The 21,012-nt window shown below is 47.4% G+C and overlaps 1 protein-coding gene across 1 annotated transcript in view; it reads left to right on the top strand.

The window, feature by feature from the left end:
* The window catches only part of STK35 (serine/threonine kinase 35), a 44,899-nt gene that overhangs the window by 8,210 nt on the left and 15,677 nt on the right, over window positions 1–21,012 (top strand). Inside the window, exon 3 of the mRNA XM_026012401.2 lies at window positions 5,975–6,724. Coding sequence (XP_025868186.2) covers window positions 5,975–6,687 — 713 coding nt within the window. The 3' untranslated portion in view covers window positions 6,688–6,724. The remainder of the gene's footprint in view (window positions 1–5,974; window positions 6,725–21,012) is intronic.

The following is a 21,012-nucleotide window of genomic DNA, read 5'->3' on the forward strand; positions in this document are numbered from 1 at the left end:
TTCTGACCTTTTATGTGACCTTCTCTTTTGACTTTTTATTTAAGTAAATTAGAAGTACAATATGGCCCTTTAAAGCATTCAGCCAAGTGGCAGTACCTTAATTAGCCACTAACTATCCTTGGACCCTTCTTTTCAATCCCTTGCCTTTACTTTGTCATATAGGAAACCAGCCCTGGGTGCTTGGGGTGCTTAGTGTGTACCCTTTTTGTTGCTGTCTGTGATAGGAGTTTCGTTTGTTTCTGTTTATCTTTTTGATACTCTTAGAATAAATTCCTCATGAGATTTTTTGTTGTTGTTGTTGTCAAATGGGTTGAGCATTAATAAAACTTGTGACACACACTGCTGAACTATCTTAGCACATTTAAGTCCAAATCCTAATTGGTGCTCTATTGAAAAATGAATCTGCAGGTGGTGTGGTTGCACTATCAACATAAGGGACTTGATGAACAGGAAAGTCCTTGGAGGAATACCGTGAACTTGACAAAGAACCTGTGTCACAGTGGGGCAGTAGAACATCTAGGCATTCAGTTTTGCTTCTGGCACAAAGGCGGTAGTAGAAGAACATCATGGTTAGGAATCCAGACTGCAGAGCCTGGGTACCCCATCCTCTACTGGCTGTGAGACCACAGGCAAGTAATTGATCTTGAGCCTTCATTTCCTCCCTGTAGAAAGGAATAGGATTATGGTCTCAGTAGATAGGGGTTTGGAGTAAGAAGAGAGGATTGGCTATTCTCTGTGCTTCTTTCTTGTTACATAGGACATGTGATATTAGTTACTAAGTTCATTTGACTTTTAAACCTCCCAAGGCCTCTCCCCCCTACCCTTGGCTTAGCCCCAACCCCTTTTTACCTCCTCCCTTTCCAGTCCTCACTTCTCTTTGGGTTTCAGAAACTCCTGATGCACCTCTCAGCTGCCAATCCATCTTTATCTCTTAACTCCTCATGCCTTCAGAGGGAACTTGTAGTAGTGATTCTGAGACCTGCTCTCCAACGTGTCTGTGTCTTGACAACCAGAACTAAGCCTAAGCAGGGGCGCGTAGTAGTGTTGTTAGCAGCCTGATATCTTAAATGATAGGACTTAAAATTGGTGACTTAAGACTCAGCAAGCAGGATATTGTTCTAAAACATGTCAAGAACTTTTAGTTCCCATTTCTTGGTGCCTAAATTCAAAGCCTTTGGTTCCTTCGGACCCAACTCCAGAGCAGCTTCACCTCAGCCTCCTCCGATAACTTGGGTCCCTCGCTGTGAGCTCACACCCTGCTGTGTGGTGTGCACACACTCCATCCTGGGAGACATTGCTCAAGGGCCACCCTTGAGTGATCTGCAGCCTGCCTGCCTCTCCTAACCACCTTGCCCACTGCTCGCACAGAATTGCACCCTAGTCTGTTGTCATGGCTGTGGGTGCTGTGGCTGGTTATTAGTGACCAAGAAACATCTACAAGGGCAGGGATTACTGCTAATCTCCTCCAGGGTCTGACAAGCAGTGTATGCCTAGGAAGTGTTTAAATGGAATGAACGAGCGCAAGGAAGTCCCATCTTCTGGAGGCAGCTTGGGAATAGGCTCATAAACCCCTGGGTATGTTGTATCCCTTTCTAGGAGTTGCCTGCTGTCCCAGAGCTTGCGCTGACATCCTTAAGCCTCAGGTTTCTGAACAAAGCAGGCCACATTTGTTGGGAGACACCTGTTTGACTTGTTTTCCCCCATTTTCTCTGTCTCCCCGTAAACTGTGTCATAGAATAGGTTTCAAAATCGAGTTTATTCTGTAGTCTTCTGGCTGTTGGATTTGAGGGCAGTCAAACTGTGCTGAAGGTGGGCCTGTCTCTAATCAAGTGTGTTTCTTAGCCTCCCAGACTCCAGGCAGCATCATCGTGCGATAGAAGGGCTTAGCAGTGGAGGCTCACGTCTTACCCAAGCAGCCACAGCAGTGATCTGGGGCAAGTTACTTAACCTTCCTCCTGGTTCCCCATCTGTAAAAGCATGTCCAGGAGAAGGGACTGCTCACGCAGTGAGCCTTTTAAATGGTGCCTGGAAGCCAGTGGCCTCTCCCAGGTTAATTTGCCTCAAATCCCTAACACTTCCATCTTTTCTCATGATCTGGGAAGCTAAATTTTTCACTCTTACCCTACAGGACCATCAGGCTGTACCAAACAAGGAAATTACAAAATTTAATTTTGTTTCTCTCTCCTCAAACTGTAAGCTTCACATGGGGATTCTACATAGTTGATGCTTGTGCATTCCAGTTCTATGTCCTGAAACTGGGGGCAGCCACAGGGTGGGCTTGATGACCACTGGGCCTGCTGTGAGCTGGGCGGGCACTGAAGCTCCCTTGGATCACCTGACCTTCACGAGCCCCTATACACTGGCGGACCCCAGTGATGTGTCTCCAGGAACTGGTGTCATTTTAGGACCATGGTTTGGTGATCCCCTAAAAGTTGGAGCACTTTCCCTTCCTCCATGTGCAGTTGCCTTGGTAAATTATAACACTGGGGCTGTGGTCCATCAGAAGAGGGAAGTTCCCTGGGAAATCAGGCAAGCAAGCATCAGGTAGGTTGGCATTCAGGCAGGGTGCAAAGAAACATATTTGGATGCACCAGCAGATTTGAGGAGAGGGAAGGCTTCTAGAGAGAGAACACCTCAAAAACCACTTGCTTGGGGGATCCCTGGGTGGCTCAGCAGTTTAGCGCCTGCCTTTGCCCCAGGGCTCAATCCTGGAGTCCTGGGATCAAGTCCCACGTCGGGCTCCCAGCATGGAGCCTGCTTCTCCCTCTGCCTGTGTCTCTGCCTCTCTCTCTCTATCATAAATAAATAAATCTTAAAAAAAAAAAAAAAAAAAAAAAACCCCGCTTGCTCTGGCTAGAAAACATGGTTTTGGCTATTTACAGCCTGAGCAATAGGATACAATTCTCCACTTTGATTTTCTGATTTTTCTTTTTTTCTTTTTTTTTTTTCTTTTTTTTAAGTTCAGTTTGCCAACATATAGCATATCACCCAGTGCTCATCCCCTCAAGTGCCCCCTCAGTGCTCATTTTCTGATTTCAACGTCCTCGGTTTCCTAGCATGTGAGAGCTTCAATTCTGTGGCCTACAGCCCTGGGGTTATTGGAGTCCATGGCTTCCTTGGACTTGGCTGAGGCCCGCTGGAGATGTCATTGATGGTCAGGATGTCATTCCCCCCAAAGTAACGGAGGCTCTGCAAAATCTGTCCGTCACCTGAGTCCCAGGAGTATATGGTGTCAGTGCCCCCTCAATGTTGGTGGATGTGACAGGCTCACAAAGCTATAGCCATCTTCCCCGACCTTTGCCCCAGGTTCTTTGCGTGGTGTCTGTCTCCTTGTGTTTTCCTTTGAGCTAAGAGACCACCCAGTTAACCGGAGGGCAGAGCTGGCATCTAACCCCAGACTTGTCACCTTCTAGCCTGAGCCCTTCCTGTGACTTCACCCTGGCTGGCTTCTCAACAGAAATACATTAGGCCCCATGCACCCTCCCTCCATCCTGCCCTGAGGTAGGCAGGAGCCCAGGTGGGCAATCTGCCCAAAGGAAAAGACTGGAATTCTCACACCTCTCTCTGGTTTGTGAGGGGAGTGGGGGCAGCGGGGGGATTCCTGCCTGAAAACACATGCTGTGGTTTCTGCTGAAGTGAGCCCACGGCCTGGGCCCATGCAAGGAAGAAGTGCTTCTTGCCTCTGGGACAAGTGGCCGCTTTCCATGGTTTTCCATTCTGTCATGCTCCCTGAAGCTGCTCTGATTTGGAGCCCGCTGCTTCCTCCAGTGCTTTCCTCTCCACAAACCCCTTCCTGTAGCATCTCCTGAGCTCAGTTTGCTCCCCTAGAGCCTGCTCTTCAGTCAACGCGCACCCTCCCTCCCCCCCAGGGCACTTGCTTACCCTCCTTTTCTTTCCCTGGGTTCTCATAACCTGGACTTACAATGTAGTCTGTTTTGCAGACTTGTTTTCTTTTTACTTGAGTTGCCCTGGTTACCAACTTTGTATATAAAGTAATCACCATTCCCCACCCTTTATTTCCCCACTGTTTCAGTGAAAAAGTTGTACTGTTTTCTGATGGTGGCCCTCACAGAAGGAATTTGATGGCGTTTTAATCGCTTCCTTTCTGGCTCTACCACCAGCAGACCTTTCTTGCCCTCCTTTTTATGGGTCTTTACTCTGGAGTCAGGTTTGATTTGGGCTTTGGATCACTGCATCATTTTGCAGTGTTTTCAGATAAAGAGCATCAGCCCACCAGAGCCAGTGACCTAGAAAGAGGATTATGAGATAGGAAAGAGCTAATTTAAAAAGAAAACACCCCATCTGCCCTAAACTGGTTCTACCTGTATTGCTTTGATTGTAATATAAACAAACAAATTATATAATTACAGGGGAAGTGAGGTCTGTCAGATTGTGGCCAAAAACCCAAAGGTTTTGCCTTGTCCATCTCTTCATCCTGCCTCAACCTAGAACTCCGAAGGCAGTGGTTTCCATAGACTCTGCTTTGGCAGTGGCTGTTTAAGGAGGTGTAGCTCTTGTTTTCTGGTGGAATGGAGACCCTGTGCTCGGGGTCAGAGGACTGGTGTTCAGGCTCAGTTATGAGTGATCCATATGACCACCCACCACAGGCCCTGCCTTTTCATCAGCAAGATCAGACTTTTCGCCTATTTAGACTTTGGGGGCAGTTATAGTCCTCAAATAACTTCCACAGAAGGACTCAGTGTGCCGTTAATTACCTTATAAAGAATGTTGGGGTTTGTTTGGAGATGTCAGTCACCAGCTTTCCTGGAGTTGCTGTGGTTCAAAAAGGAAAGGCTTCTGGAAAGGCAGAGCTGGAGTTTCATGCCAGCACAACTTGATTCTACTAACTTTTGTGTCTACTTTGGACTCCCGTTCCCACCAGATTTCCTTCCTGTTTAGGCCTCTCCTGTGTTCCATTATCCATCCCATCTCTCAGCCTAGAATTCTTTTCTTGCTTCTCTCAACTGATCTACTGCCTGTCTTTAAAGTGTAACTCAGGTCTTGCGCCTTCTGACTCCCAGATCTGGCAACTCCTGTCCACCTTCACTGTTCCTAGTACAAGTTGACTTTGATGCAGATACTTAAAATGCTTGCTGTCTTAGATACATAGCCTGTTATCTCCTTGAAACGAAGGAGATCGGTCTGTAACAGCCCCTCATCTCTAGAAAGAAACTAACTTGTGCTAAGCAGATACAGTGGGCGAGCAGGAAACACTGCTGGGAGTATGCCTCTAAAATAAACAATTGTGGTACCATTCTAGGTGCATTGCTGAGTCTTAAAAGTTAGGAGCGAGGGGAGGAGAGGTCCTTTTTGCCTGTTGTGGATTAACAGCCCTTTTATAACCTTCTTGCACACTTGACTTTGCCTCATCAGCAGTCCCATGGGACATGGAGTAGTCTGTCCGGACACACTATAGTGAAACACAGTGGCTTCCCGGTCACATGGATTGGAGTCCCTGGACTCCTCCATCTCTATGAACATCAGGTTTTTCATCTTTGAAGATGGGGCTATTTCATCCTACCTCCCAGGGGGTGGGGGTGGTAAATATTAGCTTAATGTCAAGGGCCCGTGTAGGTATTCTGTGAGTGATTACATGCAGGCATTTGCAGGTGAGGCAGCAGAGGCAGAAACTTGGAAAGGTGAACTAAGTGCCGGTGCCTCCTGGTTACCCATTGAACCGGTTGGCACAGTTAACCAGTTCCTTACCTAGGCACCGATACTGCCAGAGCCGGGTGCTCGACCTCAGTGTCTGCCACCCGTGTCCTTTATCCCGGCAGACCTCACCTCACCCCAAGTGAGTAGAGATGGGCCCACTCTGCATGGTGCTGGCTCACTACCAGGTTTGCTGGTCCTCCTGGCTTGGAGCCTCGTCAGCATTGTCCAGCTAAACCTGGCTGTGCTGCCTGCATGTGATCTGAGTGTGTTGGGGATGTGTCTGTGGCACTCAAGCTCTTTCCGGTCTTCTTCAATTTAGGAGAAAGGATCCTGGGTTATGCTGAGGAGCCCTGCTATCTCTGGTTTGTCATGGAGTTCTGTGAAGGTGGAGACCTGAATCAGTACGTCCTGTCCCGGAGGCCGGACCCCGCCACCAACAAAAGCTTCATGCTACAGCTCACAAGCGCCATTGCCTTCCTGCACAAAAACCACATCGTGCACAGGGACCTAAAGCCAGACAACATCCTCATCACGGAGCGGTCTGGCACCCCCATCCTCAAGGTGGCAGATTTTGGACTCAGCAAGGTGTGTGCTGGGTTAGCCCCCCGAGGGAAAGAGGGCCATCCAGACAACAAAAATGTGAATGTGAATAAATACTGGCTGTCCTCAGCCTGCGGCTCAGACTTCTATATGGCCCCTGAAGTCTGGGAGGGACACTACACAGCCAAGGCCGACATCTTTGCCCTGGGCATTATCATCTGGGCAATGATAGAAAGAATCACTTTTATTGACTCTGAGACCAAGAAGGAGCTCCTGGGGACCTATATCAAACAGGGGACCGAAATCGTCCCTGTTGGTGAGGCGCTGCTAGAAAACCCAAAGATGGAGTTGCATATCCCCCAGAAACGCAGGACTTCCATGTCTGAGGGGATCAAGCAGCTCTTGAAAGATATGTTAGCTGCTAACCCACAGGACCGGCCTGATGCCTTTGAACTTGAAACCAGAATGGACCAGGTCACATGTGCTGCTTAAAATTCAGGGCAAAGCATCTTGAGTGTTTTTAAACTAGGTGAGTGTACTCTTTTTGTTCTGCATGCCCACTTCCTGGACTGGATTCTTCATCTCGGGGCCCCATGGTGGGCCCTGTGGAGCTGGGGGGAGATGCAGGGTTGAAGACCACGAAGTGCTTGTTATGAGAGACCCACACAAATCTTGAGATCTGTGGGGTGGAATAAGAGCTGGAAAGTCTAGAGAAGTTTTCTGAGTGGACATGGCATTTGAGCGGAGTCTCAAGTGTTGTAGAAATACTTCTTCTCATCAATTAATAAATGTTTACTGGAGAAAATGTGCAAAAGGTACAGACAATTTTTTTCAGAGAATAAACTGTATCCTTAATGTATTCCTCCTATTCACCTATCCAATTCTGCACGGTTTAGCTCATCCTATATTTAGATACAGTTTGGTTTTCTACTCTTTCAGCACTAATCTGAGCATCTCCCCGTGTGATACCTTGGAAGTGCAGTTTTCAGTGATTGACATTCTGTTATATGTACCATGATGTCTCCTACTAGTTTAGACATATGATGCGTTTCCTCCATTTGAGATAGTGTAAAGGATGTGTGAGTGAATAATCCTACATGGAAGTCTGCTTATATAAGAGATGGGTCGTAGGCTTTCATTTTGTCAAGTGCTGTGCTAGGCTCTGGGCTAACAAGTGGGAAGCAAATTCAGAATACAGCCCCATCCTCATGAATTCTGCGGCTTAGTTGAATTAGTTAAGGAGAAAAACATTGGTCAATATTTGCCATAGGTGTTCTAGGCCAAAGGAGAAATGGTATTAAGGGACATTTAGTCTTTTAGGGTTGGTGCCCAGAGGCAGGAGTAGGGAATTGGGGGAGGGGGGTGGCATTCCAGGAAAAAGGACCAACCCTCTGCAAAGGACTCAAAACCAGAGGGAGCCTAGCACATTTGAGCACCTCCAGTGGTAAGGGGTGGTGGAGAGGGCAGATCTTTAGTAATCAGTGACCTGCCAGGAGAGTAGTAGGCAGAGCTAAGGCAGAACATCCAAAAAGTGTATACCAGAAAGGGCAGCAGTTGTGCGGTTGGACCAGACCCTGAGGTGTAAGCAAGGGAAACAAGGTGAAACGGGAACCCTGGAATGCGACCTTGGTGTAGGCATTTGGGAGCCACCTGAGGACCAGAGCAGAACAGTCAGTGTTAAGAACTTCAGCCCATGGAAGCCTGAGTTGGGCTGGAGCCTGGGAGACCAGTTGGACCAACCCTTTTGGTCACACTCCCAGCAAGGAGATGTGGTTGAACGTGAAACTGAGAAGCACTGAGGGTAGAGGAGTGCCTGGATCATCAGGGCAGCTGGCCGGGTGTGGAAGTAGAAAGAAAGTAATAAATTTTGGGGAGGTTAATGGCATTAGACACAAATGCTGGCTGGCTTAGTGGTCAGATTTGACTTACTTTCAAATAATCCAACCTACTTTTGTGGGAAGGGAAAAGAATGTTGACTACCATATATACCAGGTGGGCAGTAGCATTTTGTTTCACCTTTGCCACCCCACAAGAGGTGAAGTCATTTATCTGCTATGTTTCAAATTTAGGTATAGGTGTATCTTACTCATGACCCTCCCTCCCTCCTACTTTTTTTCTGAATTATGGTGAGCTGGAAATAAGCTACCCTTATACTTGGTGAAGACTTGAGAGGAGGTGGTGAGGGGTGGTGCCACTCCCAGGAACCAAACTGGGCACAGAGCCATCTGTCACCTGAGTGGGTTCTTGGTCCCTTCCTTTCCCTTCCTAGCTCTCAGAGTGCTAGTGCTGTTGGTGTGGTGTGGAGTCTGGTCACATCTGTAGTGTTCTCAGTGAACTTACTCCTGGAGTGACTCTAGGTTTCACTCCTTCCCACAAACATTGAGCACTCCTACAGCCCACTGAGTAAGAATTTTCTCTAGAGCTTGGTTTGGGCTAGTGCCATGTTAGAGCCCAGAAAGGGTTGGCTAGACCATGTTGTAGTTGTATCTCATGCTACCACCTCTCATTTCCATCTCATCCCTTCCACTTAAAAAAAAAAAAAAAAAAAAAAAATTCCTAGAGGGACACCTGGATGGTGTAGTTGGTTAAGCACCTGACTCTTGGTTTCAACTCAGGTCCTGATCTCAGGAGATCTGAGCCTTGCTCAGCATGGAGTCTGCTTGAGATTCTCTCCCTCTCCCTTAGGCCCTCCCCCACCCAAAATGCTTACTCTTTTTAGCTCTCAAAAATAAATAAATCTTAAAAAAAAAAAAACAAAAAACAAACAACCTGTTAGCATTCAAGTTTGTCATGGGGTAAGATGAAGGTCGTCATTGGAAGAAAAACCTGAATTTGGGTTAGGATTGTGGGGTTGTCCCATCTAATTGATATCAGGTCTCCATTTGGACAGCCACACTTGGGATTTGTGCTGTTTGGCAGGGCAAAGTTTTAGCTAAAAGAAGGTTGATTCCTTCAGGTAGGAGAAATTAAGTGACTTTGGCATAAGAAAAGATGAGGCACATAGCTCTGCTGAGTGTCCCAGGCTCTGACCTCTGGTGATGATAATGCTTGGTCAGTTGGTGCCTATTTGATTGTAGCCTAGCCTAGCCTGTCCCAGCAGGGCACTTGGACTTGTGGGCCTGGGCCCAGGTCTAATCACAAGGAGCTGGCCCTTGTGATGCCAGAAGCTTCATATCATTTGTGATAACAATGAGCTGTATCTGGCCAGTTAAGGAATGAGAGACTTGAATTGGAAATAACTATTGTCTCCAGACTCTTCCCCTGCCCTGCGCTACCCACTTAAACTTTATAGAGAGGCTAATTCCACGTATTTAGCATATTTATTGACAGACTATTTGCCAGTGATTATTTTAGTAACAGAAGATGTTAGTGGATAAAATAGACAAAAATTCTTGGAGTTGTTGCACTTATATTCTGGTGGGGAAATAATAAATATAAGGAGTATGTTCGAGAATGCTAAGTATGGGGGGTGTGTACCACAGGATAAGAGAGATCAGAATGCTGGGAGGTGGAGGGTGGAGGTGTACTTTTAAATCAAGAGATGAGGGTGGGTCTCTTGAGACAGCCACATTTGAGTAAAGGTTAGGAGTTGAGGAAGGGAGTCACGAGGATTTCTGGAAAAAAAGTGTCCCAGACAGAAGGAACAGCCAGTATAAAGACTTGAAGGCTGGATAGATACCCAGGGAGGGGAATGTGATAAGAAAAGCAAGAAAGAAAGGTAACTGGGAGTCAACTAGAGTAGGCCTGTAGGCCATTGTAAGAATTTTGTGTTTTGTGCCTGGGTAAGACAGAAAGTCTTGAACACATGTTCATTCAGCCATGGAATAACTGATCTTGGAGAGGATTATCCTGGCTGCTGTGATAAAAGTAAACTACAGGAGAACAGGTGGGAGACTACTGTAGCAAGCCGGGTGAGAGAGAATGGAAGCTTAGAACAATGGAGCCAGGGAGGTGAGATAAATTTTGGGTGAATTTTGAAGTCAGCCAGCCACTTCCTGCTGAATTGAATGTAAGATCTGAAAGAAAGGAATCAAAGATGACTTGGAAGTTTTGGCCTTGGAAGTCTTTGGAAGGACAGAGTTGCCACCAAATGAGATGAGAAAGGACATGGAGAGGAACAGGTTGGGCTGGAGAAGGTTAGGCTTTGCTGTCATGGGAAAGTTTGGAATGCCTATTTAAAAATCCAAGTACAGAGGTGAGGTGTGGGTAGTTGGATGAGCCTGGAGTTCGGGGGAGAGATCTGGTCTAGAGATGGAAATTCAGAGATGGCCAAGGCGCCAGAGTAGGCCTAGAAATCTCAAAGAATGACTGGGCTCTGGGCCATCCCGTAGTGGAGTTGGGGAGAGGGAAAGGAGCCAGATAGGAGACCTGGAGTATGGTGTCCTGGAAGCGGGTGAAGACAAGACAGGAGGAGGAGGGAGCAATTGGCCATGGCCCATAAGATGCTGGTGGGTTGAGGGAGATGGGGACTGACGATTGACCTTTGACTTTTAGCAACTGGGAAGTCATTGGCACTCCTGAGCAATTTTGGTGGCATATAAGGAAGAGAACCGCTCTCGAACCAGAGCAGGTTTGAGAGGGAATGAGAGGAAGGGAATTGCAGACAGAATTGACCAGTGATTCTCCAGGGTTTTTTTCCAGTTATACTTTAGAAATTGAAGACTCTACAAAGCTTGTTTTGGGTATATCTAAGGATACTGGTAGTATTAAAAATTAAAGTTGAGAAAATTTTAAAGGTTTTCAAATGAATAACTCAGATTATGATACTTATGTTAACATCTATGAGAAATATTTTCAAAATTTAACGAGTAGAATGGCATTGTTTTAATATTCTTACAAATCATTTTCCTGTCTGCCTTTATAATCAGCTGGTTTCTCCTCTTTGCTTCTGATTTTACCCTGGTGCTGTGTCACTCAGCATGTAACCTTTGGAAAACTCCACTGTACACTTGAGAGGATGAAAGTGAAAAAGACCAACACGTCTTCGTATTACCTTGAACAGGTTTGGCTTTGTGGAGTCCCGCACTCCAGACCACACCTCTGAGAACCAATGGGATAGATGACTCTTGGAATGTTCTTTGAAAGAGAGCTGCTGAGGAGTAAGGGGCCTCTGGAGACCTAGAAAGCAGGAGATATTCAAGGCCCTAAATAAAGGGACCGAATTTTTGTGTCCTTAAGAAAGGCCTCTGTAATCTGGGATTGTAGAGGTCAGAGTAATAATTCAGATCAGGACTCACTGGTTTTAGTTTTTCTTGCAACAGTGAACAAATGCACTTTGGATTGGAAACATGGGATTCCTCTGAAAGGAGTGTTGCCTAGTGGACTGTCCAGGACTAAGTGGTCCCATCTTTGTGGCTTACTGGCCCCCATGTGACCTCAGACAAGTTATTTTACCTCTCTGGGTCTTATCCATTAAATGAGGGTAGATCATATTTATCTTACTGAGGTTTTATTATCCATAAAATGGGATACCTCTTTTTGAGGTTGTTGGAATCACAGGAGGTTGTGAAAATGCCCTCTATATAAACTGCCTAAACGAAGTGCTAAATTTTAGATACACACTTTGGCTTGAGGTGAAAGTATTGTCTTGCCTTCTGTTCATCTCTGAAGATAGTGGTCCTTAGTAGTCTTGCCTTGGAAGATTACCAATAGCTTTTCTTTCTTTTCTTTTCTTTCTTTTCTTTTCTTTCTTTTCTTTTCTTTCTTTTCTTTCTTTTCTTTCTTTTCTTTTTCTTTCTTTTCTTTCTTTTCTTTCTTTTCTTTCTTTTCTTTCTTTTCTTTCTTTTCTTTCTTTTCTTTTTCTTTCTTTTTCTTTCTTTTTCTTTCTTTTCTTTCTTTTCTTTCTTTTCTTTCTTTTCTTTCTTTTCTTCTTCTTTTTTTTTTTTTTTTTTTTAAACAAAGCTGGACTCCAGGCAATTCTGGCCAATTTCTTGTTCCAGAAAACTTAACTATTTTTAAAGATTACTCAGTGGTGGATTCTAGCTCTCCCTTATTTGTCATTTTTTTTTTTTTTTGAAGATGTTTAATAATTCCTAATGTCTCCTCCCAGCCAGCCACAGACCTTACCCAAAGTGGGTAAAGCTAAACTGGTGTTTTAGGGACCCAGGTACCCAGGGTGGGTGCTGTGAGATGAGGGAGTTTGCATTCACTGCCAAGTTTGCTGGCTCATAGCCAAGCCTCGGTTACCAGGGCCTTTAGAAGTTGTGGCACTTGGATGACACTTAATTTGGAGCAGGTATCACAGGACTCCAGAAGGAAATTAGATGTGGATGTGGCCTGGAGAATCATAGAAAATATTCTTCCTTCCATACATGAGGTCTTGATGGCCGTCTACCATCAGAGACAAAAAATCCAGCCCAATTTATTGTTGAAGTAATAGAGGATATATTTATCCGGCCCAGAGCTGGGTCTTTGGACATCAGGCCAAGGATAAATATATCCTCTATTACTTCAACAATAAATTGGGCTGGATTTTTTGTCTCTGATGGTAGACGGCCATCAAGACCTCATGTATGGAAGGAAGAATATTTTCTATGATTCTCCAGGCCACATCCACAGCTCTGGGCTCACATGCTGGAGGACCTGAGTTGTGATCCCTTGACCTGGGCTTCACATTCCTGTCTTCCGAGATTGGAGGTGGAGGTATGCAACCCACTGGTTGGGTCCCTGATGGTCTTCTGAGTATTCACAAGCTGCTTCAGCTCCTCTGACAGGCAACAGCATGATTGCTCACATGCAAGTTGTAGAAAACGATTCAGATGGTTTCTGTACTTTTGGCAGAATTACACCAGAATCGTGTCACATTATCAGGTGTCGAGTTCATCAGAAGTGATCCCAGAAACTTAAAAGAATAAATAAAAAAAATAAAGAAAGAAAGAAAAATTCTAATTGTTAGTTCATTTTAAACAGCAGTTTTCAAAACAGAGTCCCTGGAGGGTGAGTTAAAACCAAGTTTTCGGTGAGAAGTTGGGAACTGGGACAAATAGGTTTTCGGGCCTCTCACTCAATTGAGTGTTACTTCCCTTGCCCAGCCGTGAGAACAGACATGAACAAGTCCAGGAGCTTCTAAGACATGGCCTTCATTTCTGCATGGAGCCTGCTTCTCCCTCTGCTTGTGTCTCTGCCCCCACCCCACCCCCATCTCTCCTGAATAAATAAAAAAGACATGGCCTTCACCCACAAGACTACAGGCCCTTGTGGGAGGTAGCTGCATGAAACTGAGCTGCGGGGGCCTGACACCCCCACCTGGAGCCTGTGTCAGGGGTGGGGGTGCTGAGGGGTTAGGTTTTGAAAGAAGGGCAACAGTGCTAAAGGTGGCCGAAGGTGCTCCTAATCACTGGTCATCCCTGGGGCCAAGTGCATTTTGACCCATCATTTCATCTTCCCAAAGGTCACAACAATAAGGAGCAAAGCATAGACTTGAACCCAGGTCTAAGGCCCTGGTGTCCACTGATAGGGGATGTTGCCTCATTGCATCATCTGTAGGAATCACATGTCTTTGTAATTCAACAAAGCACACGGAGTGGCATGTGAGATGAATGATGCGGGCACAAGGCGTAGGGCAGTTAGTAGCCTTCTATTTAGTTGGGAGATGGTTTCTTGTACTTAAAAAAAAAAAAAAAAATGCAATGTGCTCATGGTGAACAGCCAGGTAGCCCAACGAGAGGGATAAGCCAGGACGACCCCTTCTCCATGCAGCCTTAACTGCCAAAGAGACCAGCATCAGTTTGATTCCTGCACCCCAGAGGCTCATCCCACTTAGTCTCTGGTGGAGCCTTGAACTTTCCAAAGGAAGTATGGAAGGAGGAAAATGCCATCCTTACCCTGAAGAAGGTGATTAGATCCTTAGAGAATAAGGGTTTTATTTCAAGTTGAGTGATAATTGGGAGGGGAATGTATGTAGCCGGTGATCATCAATCCTTTGACCCAAGCAGATCTCCAGTTTCTGAGCCTCCTTTGAGTCCCAGTCTGTAAAGTGGACTTCTTAGCCTTGCCTTGCCTGTCTCGCTAGCATTCCACAGGGCTACGAGCAGAGAGATGGGGGTGAAGCTCCAGAAGGTTTACTTCTCTTCTCCCTGGGAGCTCTGCCTCTACTGTGAGGACTTGGTGGCCTTAGGTACTGGCATATAGAGAGACTGTGAGGCCTGGTCTGTCTGCTCATGTTTTCTGGGGGTTCCCCTAGGTCAGGAAGGCTGATGTTTTTAAGGCCAGGCGACTCCTTGGGGGCCAGCTTTTGCCCTTGGAGTTGTCATCCCCTGACAGCTCCAGCTGTATCAACGGTAGAAAGCTGAGCTGAGCTGTGGGTTATGTAATGGGGCTGGTGGCCCCCAGGGATAGTCTGTCCCTTGGAGCTCTACAGGACATCAAAGCATCTGTGAGGGGACAGGCCTGCCCCAGGGCTGTTGTTGCTCACATTCTACTCCTCCCTGGCATCCTTGGCTCCTCCCAGCCCAGACGGTGGCCCTTTGGGCAAAGCAAAATCACTTTTGTAATCTGCCAGCTGTAAGCAAGTTTGCTTGATGGTTGGGGTCCGTCCAAGTCCCATTTCCTCTTCCCCTGGGACACAGACACTCCTACCAACAATAACAGCTTCTGGTTATAAAAACCTGCTTCGAGGGGCCCCTGACTTGTGCTGAGCAGAGAGGCCTTGTTCTTTCTCTTCAGCTCTGAATTAAATACTTTCCACACTTTCTTTGATCGTTGACACCACATATGTAATTATCACATAGCATCTGCGTAACCACCACCGGCCATCCATCCTGCTGATGAGGATGTGGAGAATCCCTTTGCTGAGTTCTGAGAGCCAGGATTCCAAACGAGGTAGCTGACTGGAAATTTTCACTGTTCAGTTCTGCTTCCTGCAGCCTCTTTAAAAACAGCTTTTGATGGGCTTCTAATTTCAGGTGGATGGTGGACTCCCTCCTCAGAGGAGCACCATTTAGGTGGCCCCCTAGCTATTGGTGTATGGTGCTGCCCATGGGCATCTCTCAGGGTCTAAGGATGTATACCGTCCCCTCCTTCAGGTGAGGTCAGCTCTGTGGATTCCTCTTGGGGTACACTGAGACAGCCTCAGATGTGGGCAGCTGAGGTACCCACCTAACCCCTGGGGGGCAGGCAGTAGTAGGCAGAAGGCACGTAGCAGGCAGAAGTCAAAACTACCCAAAGGTCGGAAGGTGGGAGACTGGAAGCATGCTTCTGGGAAAGCACTGGCACAGAGGGAGTGCTGACGGGGCAGCCTGTGGCACCAGTGAGGAAGGGACTCCGATGGGACCCATTGGCAGCCTGTTGTCTCTCTTCCTTCCCTCTGCCAGGACAGATCCTGGCAGAAGCCCTTCCCAAGTGGACTTAGCCTGGGCATTTGACACTGAGGACCCAAAGCAAGATGGCAGTAGTCGTCATTGGGAGTCTCCATCATTGATATGGTTGTCCTCAGACCTGTGGTTGCAAGATGCTGGAGCCAAGCTGCATTTAATGAACAAGAGCCCTCCTGATGGTGGTGGTGGTGACAGTGTAGACTACAAGTGTTATCCTCCAGGGGTTCACGATGTAGCAGTGGGAGAAAGACATGGATACTTAGTTGTAGAAGCTGTGGCCTAGGAGAGAGAACAGGAAGCCTCAAGAGGGTGGAGGGAAAGCTTCCTGGAGGAGGTGGCACCCTGGGATGGTTTTTGAAGGTAAGTTGAGAGGCACTTTGTAAGCCAGGTGACAAGTGAGCAGGTCATAGCTCAGACCTCACCAGAAGCTCACCTTAGTGCCCTGAGGGTGTGTCAGGTACAGGATCCAGCTGGCCAGGGGAAAGGGTACTACTGTTCTGGTAGTGAGATCCCAACCAGAGATGCCTTCTAGACCCTGGACCTGGGGAAAGAAAAGCCAGGGTTCCATCTTGATAAACCAGGGCAGTGACACACAAGCTCCCAGCCCCTCCTTTCATTGCCACTGGTGAGTCCTCTGCAGTATTACACAATCAAAGGAAATGGAGACCTCTTCCAGCATTTCTAGGATTCAGAAGCATGGCAGGCCTTAAAACTGCCAACCAAGTTTAAAATAAATCAATACCATAAAATACTGCAATGAATTTCCCAACTTTAAAGGAATTTCACTTTCAGTTAGAGGTGCCAAGGGAAAGCTATAACTCAGCCTGCATCATACACAGGTCAGATTTCTGTGTTTTGTTTCTTTGTAAAAGAAAATGATGTCTGGGGACTCGGGAGGAATGGATTAGAGCCACCTAGGCACACCACAGGGCATACTGAGGAAGATGAAAAGGCGTCTGTTTTTCTAGGCTGCAAAAAGGAGCAGGATGTGGAGCCTGGGTGGTAATCTCACAGAGGGTAACCTGGGCTTTACGTCATCCTACGCCAGTACTGTGGCAATGATGGAAGGCAGGTGGGCTTTGGTATATGATGTTGGATTTTAGTATTAGCCAGCTGTTCCAGGCAGAGTCAGAGATAGTGTGAGCCCATTGATTCATTGTGCATTTACTCCCATCCCTTTAGAAGGAAACCCTTACATATATCAGGGACAGCACCCTTCTATTTTTTGCCTTTCTGCTTTTTTCAGACATGTCTAAGACATGTCCTTCTAGAAGGCTCTGGTCTGGGGCACATCTGAGGCATGGGCTGGAAGTACAGTGCAGTCAGATCTTGGCAGAGTGCGTGGACCTTACCGGCCCAGCCCAGCCTTGTACCGACATAAGGAGAACTGGAAGTCGCAAGTAAAGACTCATTTGTTGTTAGTAACCAGATTGCATACTAGGATTTAATGAATGTTTGGAAGGAACCCCTGGTTTGCATGGGGCAGCAGAAATGAGTGTGAGTATACCACACCCCAGACAACACAGTGATTCTTACCTTCTAGAAAAAATTATTTAGTAGTTTAGGCCAGATTGCCTAAACTGAAATCCAGATGTCACCACGGATGTGACCCAGAGATCCTCTTCCCTTCCCCACCCTCAAATGCTCAGGGCAGGACACTGTGCTACCGGGTGTAGCACAGAAAGCCTTTGGAGAGCATATCACTGCGGCCCAGGGTTTTGGAAGTCCTAGAGCAGTGAGATAGATAGCTGTTCTGGAACTTTGGTTTCCTGCCTACTCTGGGTGTCCTTGGGTGTTGGGTGAGTTGGGTGTAAGCTCGTGGCGCTATAGGCGGAACCAGATGTGAGTCTTTAGGATCTGCAGCCTGGTTATGTGGCCTGGGTAAAGTTTGATGAGCGTTCAGAAGATTGCTTCCATTTTATCAGTGGAAGGAACTGAGGAAGTCACAAGTAAGGAGTTTCCTACTTAATAGATCAGGATTCTATCCTGTGAACTTGAAGAGGTTGACAAGCTACTGCCATACTCCTCCCTATGCCTACTCCCTGGCTCCCGTCCCCTAACACAGTGTCAGTGAGCAACTTTCTCGATGTGGTCCCCAGACTGGCAGCATCCCCTGGGAACTGTCCAAGTGCATACTTCTGGTCCCCCTTCAGTCCTGCAGAGTTGAAAACCAGGGAGGGGGCTGTTCAGCAAGCCATCTGGGTGATGCTGATGCACACTTAGGATTGAGCTTTTGCTCTGGCAAAAGAGGGTAAAGGCATAATCTGCCACATTACTGTCTGTTAAACACACAACCACATACCTTACCTCTTAACCATTTGCCCTCAAAAAGCTTAGATCTAGGTATAAGAGCTGAGAAGAGGGGCCTGCCAGGTCCTGATCATGTCTCTGCCTTCCGTAACTACCTAACTTTGGGACTCTGGGCAAGTTACTTCTCTGTGGGCCGTGGTTTCCTTGTCCAGAAAACCAGGGTACCTAAGGGATCACTCCCCCGCCCCCTCTCTCCCTGTTCCCTCAGCCCTGTTATGTTTGTGAATCCCACAGAGGGTGAGTTTCCGGGACTTGGGATTCCTGATCTTACTTGGTTTCTCCCTCAGCTCATGTATCCTTAGGATGAGGTGAGGTCCTGCAGCCACCTGTTCCTGGGAGGAAGAAGAAAATTAAATTTCTCCATGGGCTTTCCTGGCCCTGGGAGAGTAGACTTCTGAGCCATAATAACAATGAGCATCTCGGGATGATCTCCAGCAAAGTACCACCAGGGGAATATGGGGCCCTGTGTGGTCTTTGTTGTAGAAGGGGAGATCACCCTTCCAGAAAGGGGAACTTGAGAGGCAGCTGCACGTAGGGAATGGGGAAGCAATAGGATGCACAGGTCTGGCTTAGGTCTCTAAGTGGAGTCTCAGACATAGGCTTTGAATCACAACGAGAAATCTTCACTTGTTCATTCCCCAGACATGTATTGAGCACCTGCTCTGTGCCCAGCTTGGGCCATGGAGATGAGAGTAATCCCTGACCTCAGTCCAGCTAAACTACTTAAGCATCTCTCTGAGCCTTGGAGTCCTCATTTATACAACTGATTACTGATAGTACTAACCCCATAGGATTTTCAGGTGGATTAAATGGAAAGTTGATGTAAAGCTAGCCTTGGGATGCCAGGCACGCAATAGGCCCTCCATAGCTCTTGGGTTCTGTTGTCTTTTCCTACTTGTTCTCAGCCACACTGTGACAGCTGGAAGTAGTCTCAGAACATGTGCAGGTTCGCATGCTTCCCACCCACCCCTGCCAATAAAGAAAACACACACACACCCCATAGGGGCCCATTAATTTTTTGGGTAGCCTAAGTATGGTGCAGGCACTGGTAGGTTCTTGCAGCGTATCGGGGGCAGCTCAGACCTGGTCCCCACCCTCCAAACACTTAGACCTCGTTTTGAGAGACCCATCCTAAGGGACAACTACAGGTTTGACCAGGCATGGATGGATGGAGGAAATAGAATAGCAGGGAGCTCCCCAAGGGGGTCTGATAAAGTCTTTCATAGGAGATGCCATTGAAACTCAGACCTGAGGAATGAGGTGTGTCTGCCAGGCAGAGGGGCAGTGAACTGGCAGGGGCAAAGTGGGAAAGGCTGGGAGGAGACAGGAACCTGATGAGCCTGGCTGGGGAGGTATTGATAAGTCACAGCAGCTTGCCCCCTCAGTTTCCGTGTCTACAGAAGCACTCGGCCAGGATCGGAGAGGGCAAGCATGGATGTGGGAGCCCAGCTAGGAAGTCGAGTCCCCCAGGTTAAGGTGGATGGTACACGGGATGGGGCAGAGTGAATTTAAAGTGCCTTTGGAGATTGCTGGGGGCTTGCAAGTGGGCTGAATGAGGGAGATGAAGGAAGGGTGCCCCCATGAATCACTGGGTGGGGAGGAGAGCCATTTACGAGACTGTGGACACTGCAGGAGAGGGAGGGGATTTGGGGAGTGAGAAATACAAGGTGGGTCTTGGACATAGGGCCACAAACCCATCCTCTCCTCTGGATGGGTAAGGGATTATCTGCATCTTCTTGGGGAGCTGCTGGATCCCAAATTTGGGGCTAAGCATAGGACACCTTCCTGAGCCCCAGGTGCCCTCCTGAGACCCAGGGCTGCCTTCACAGCCTTCATGCAATGACTGTATCTTGCTGTGTTTTGTTGTTTCCATTGTAATCAGCTTCTCATTAGGTGACTGATGTGTCTGGCTCTTCTCTGTCTTTATTCGCATATGCACTCTGCTATAATTGTGTCCCAAGAACATAGCGATTAGTTGTTTTTTTGTGTGTTTACTTTTGCTTTTCCAAGCCGAAAACCTGTGCAGCGTCCTGTCACATGGGCAGGCTGGTGGTTCTGCCAAAGAGCAGCTTTGAAGCGCCTGCATCTCATTCTCTGGGTTTTGTGGTGGTGGTGGTGGGGGGGGTTTGTTGGGTTTTTTGTTGTTGTTTTTCCCCATGGTTATGTAACATCAGGATCATGATCGCTGGCTATAAAATTGACTTTGAGGGCCACTTCTATTTGTGCACTGGGAAATAACTTTTTATTTTGGGTTAAGGAGAGGAGAAGGGGGGAGGGGTGCAGGGCGCTCTGTTCTCAGTTGCCCTCAGGCACGTCAGTGGGAAGAGCTGAGGGGCGACCCCATGGCCTGAACTTGACATCAAGCTGATGGAAAGGGATTTCAGAGTCAGTCCTTCAGCTGTCCTCAGACCCCTTGGTTTGAACTATGTGTAGGGTGTGGGGTAGAAGCTTGCTCTACCTACCTGTTAATCTCATCTCCTTCCCTGGAGAATGGATCCAAGTTTTATACTTATTTACAAATGCTTATTTATTCATAAGAGACACAGAGAGGCAGAGATATAGGCAGAGGAAAAGCAGACTTCCTGCAGGGAGCCCCATGCGGGACTCCATCCCTGGACAATGGGATCACGCCCTGAGCCAAGGACAGACGCTCAACCTCTGAGCCGCCCATGTGTCCCACCCCACTGTTTCTTACCTCTTGAAATCCTCATGCAGGTCCTGGGTAGGATGTCCTTCCCACTCCAAAGACAGTAAGTGATTTATCCCACTGGCCACATGGCTAGCAAGTACCAGCTCCAGGGCTGGAGCCCTGGAGACCATGCTCTTTTTCCATAGGCTTCTGAAGGTAGGTCACATTCGTATGTCTGCAGTGGTGCAGACCTCCATGCTCCCCGGAACTCAGTGGAGGGAACGCTGTCTTTTGGTTGAAGAAGTAATGGCACCCTGTAGGACCTGTGACTTAGATAACCCCTGAAGAAAGGAGGGCCGGCAAGGGTGGTGCAAGCAAGGAACACGGCATGAGAACATTGAGAATTTGTGTCAAGAGCAGATCTTTGGGTTGGGTCATGCAGAGATAAAGTGGGAGAGCTAAATAGCACTAAGTTGTCCAGAGCTTTGAATGTCAGCCTAAGGAGGGTAACCTTCACCCTGGAAAAGAAAGCGGAAGCAGGTGGTGGTGATGGTGTATGTACAA

Source organism: Vulpes vulpes, chromosome 14 (genome assembly GCF_048418805.1).
Source record: "Vulpes vulpes isolate BD-2025 chromosome 14, VulVul3, whole genome shotgun sequence".
In the NCBI taxonomy this organism is placed as follows: Eukaryota; Metazoa; Chordata; class Mammalia; order Carnivora; family Canidae; genus Vulpes; species Vulpes vulpes.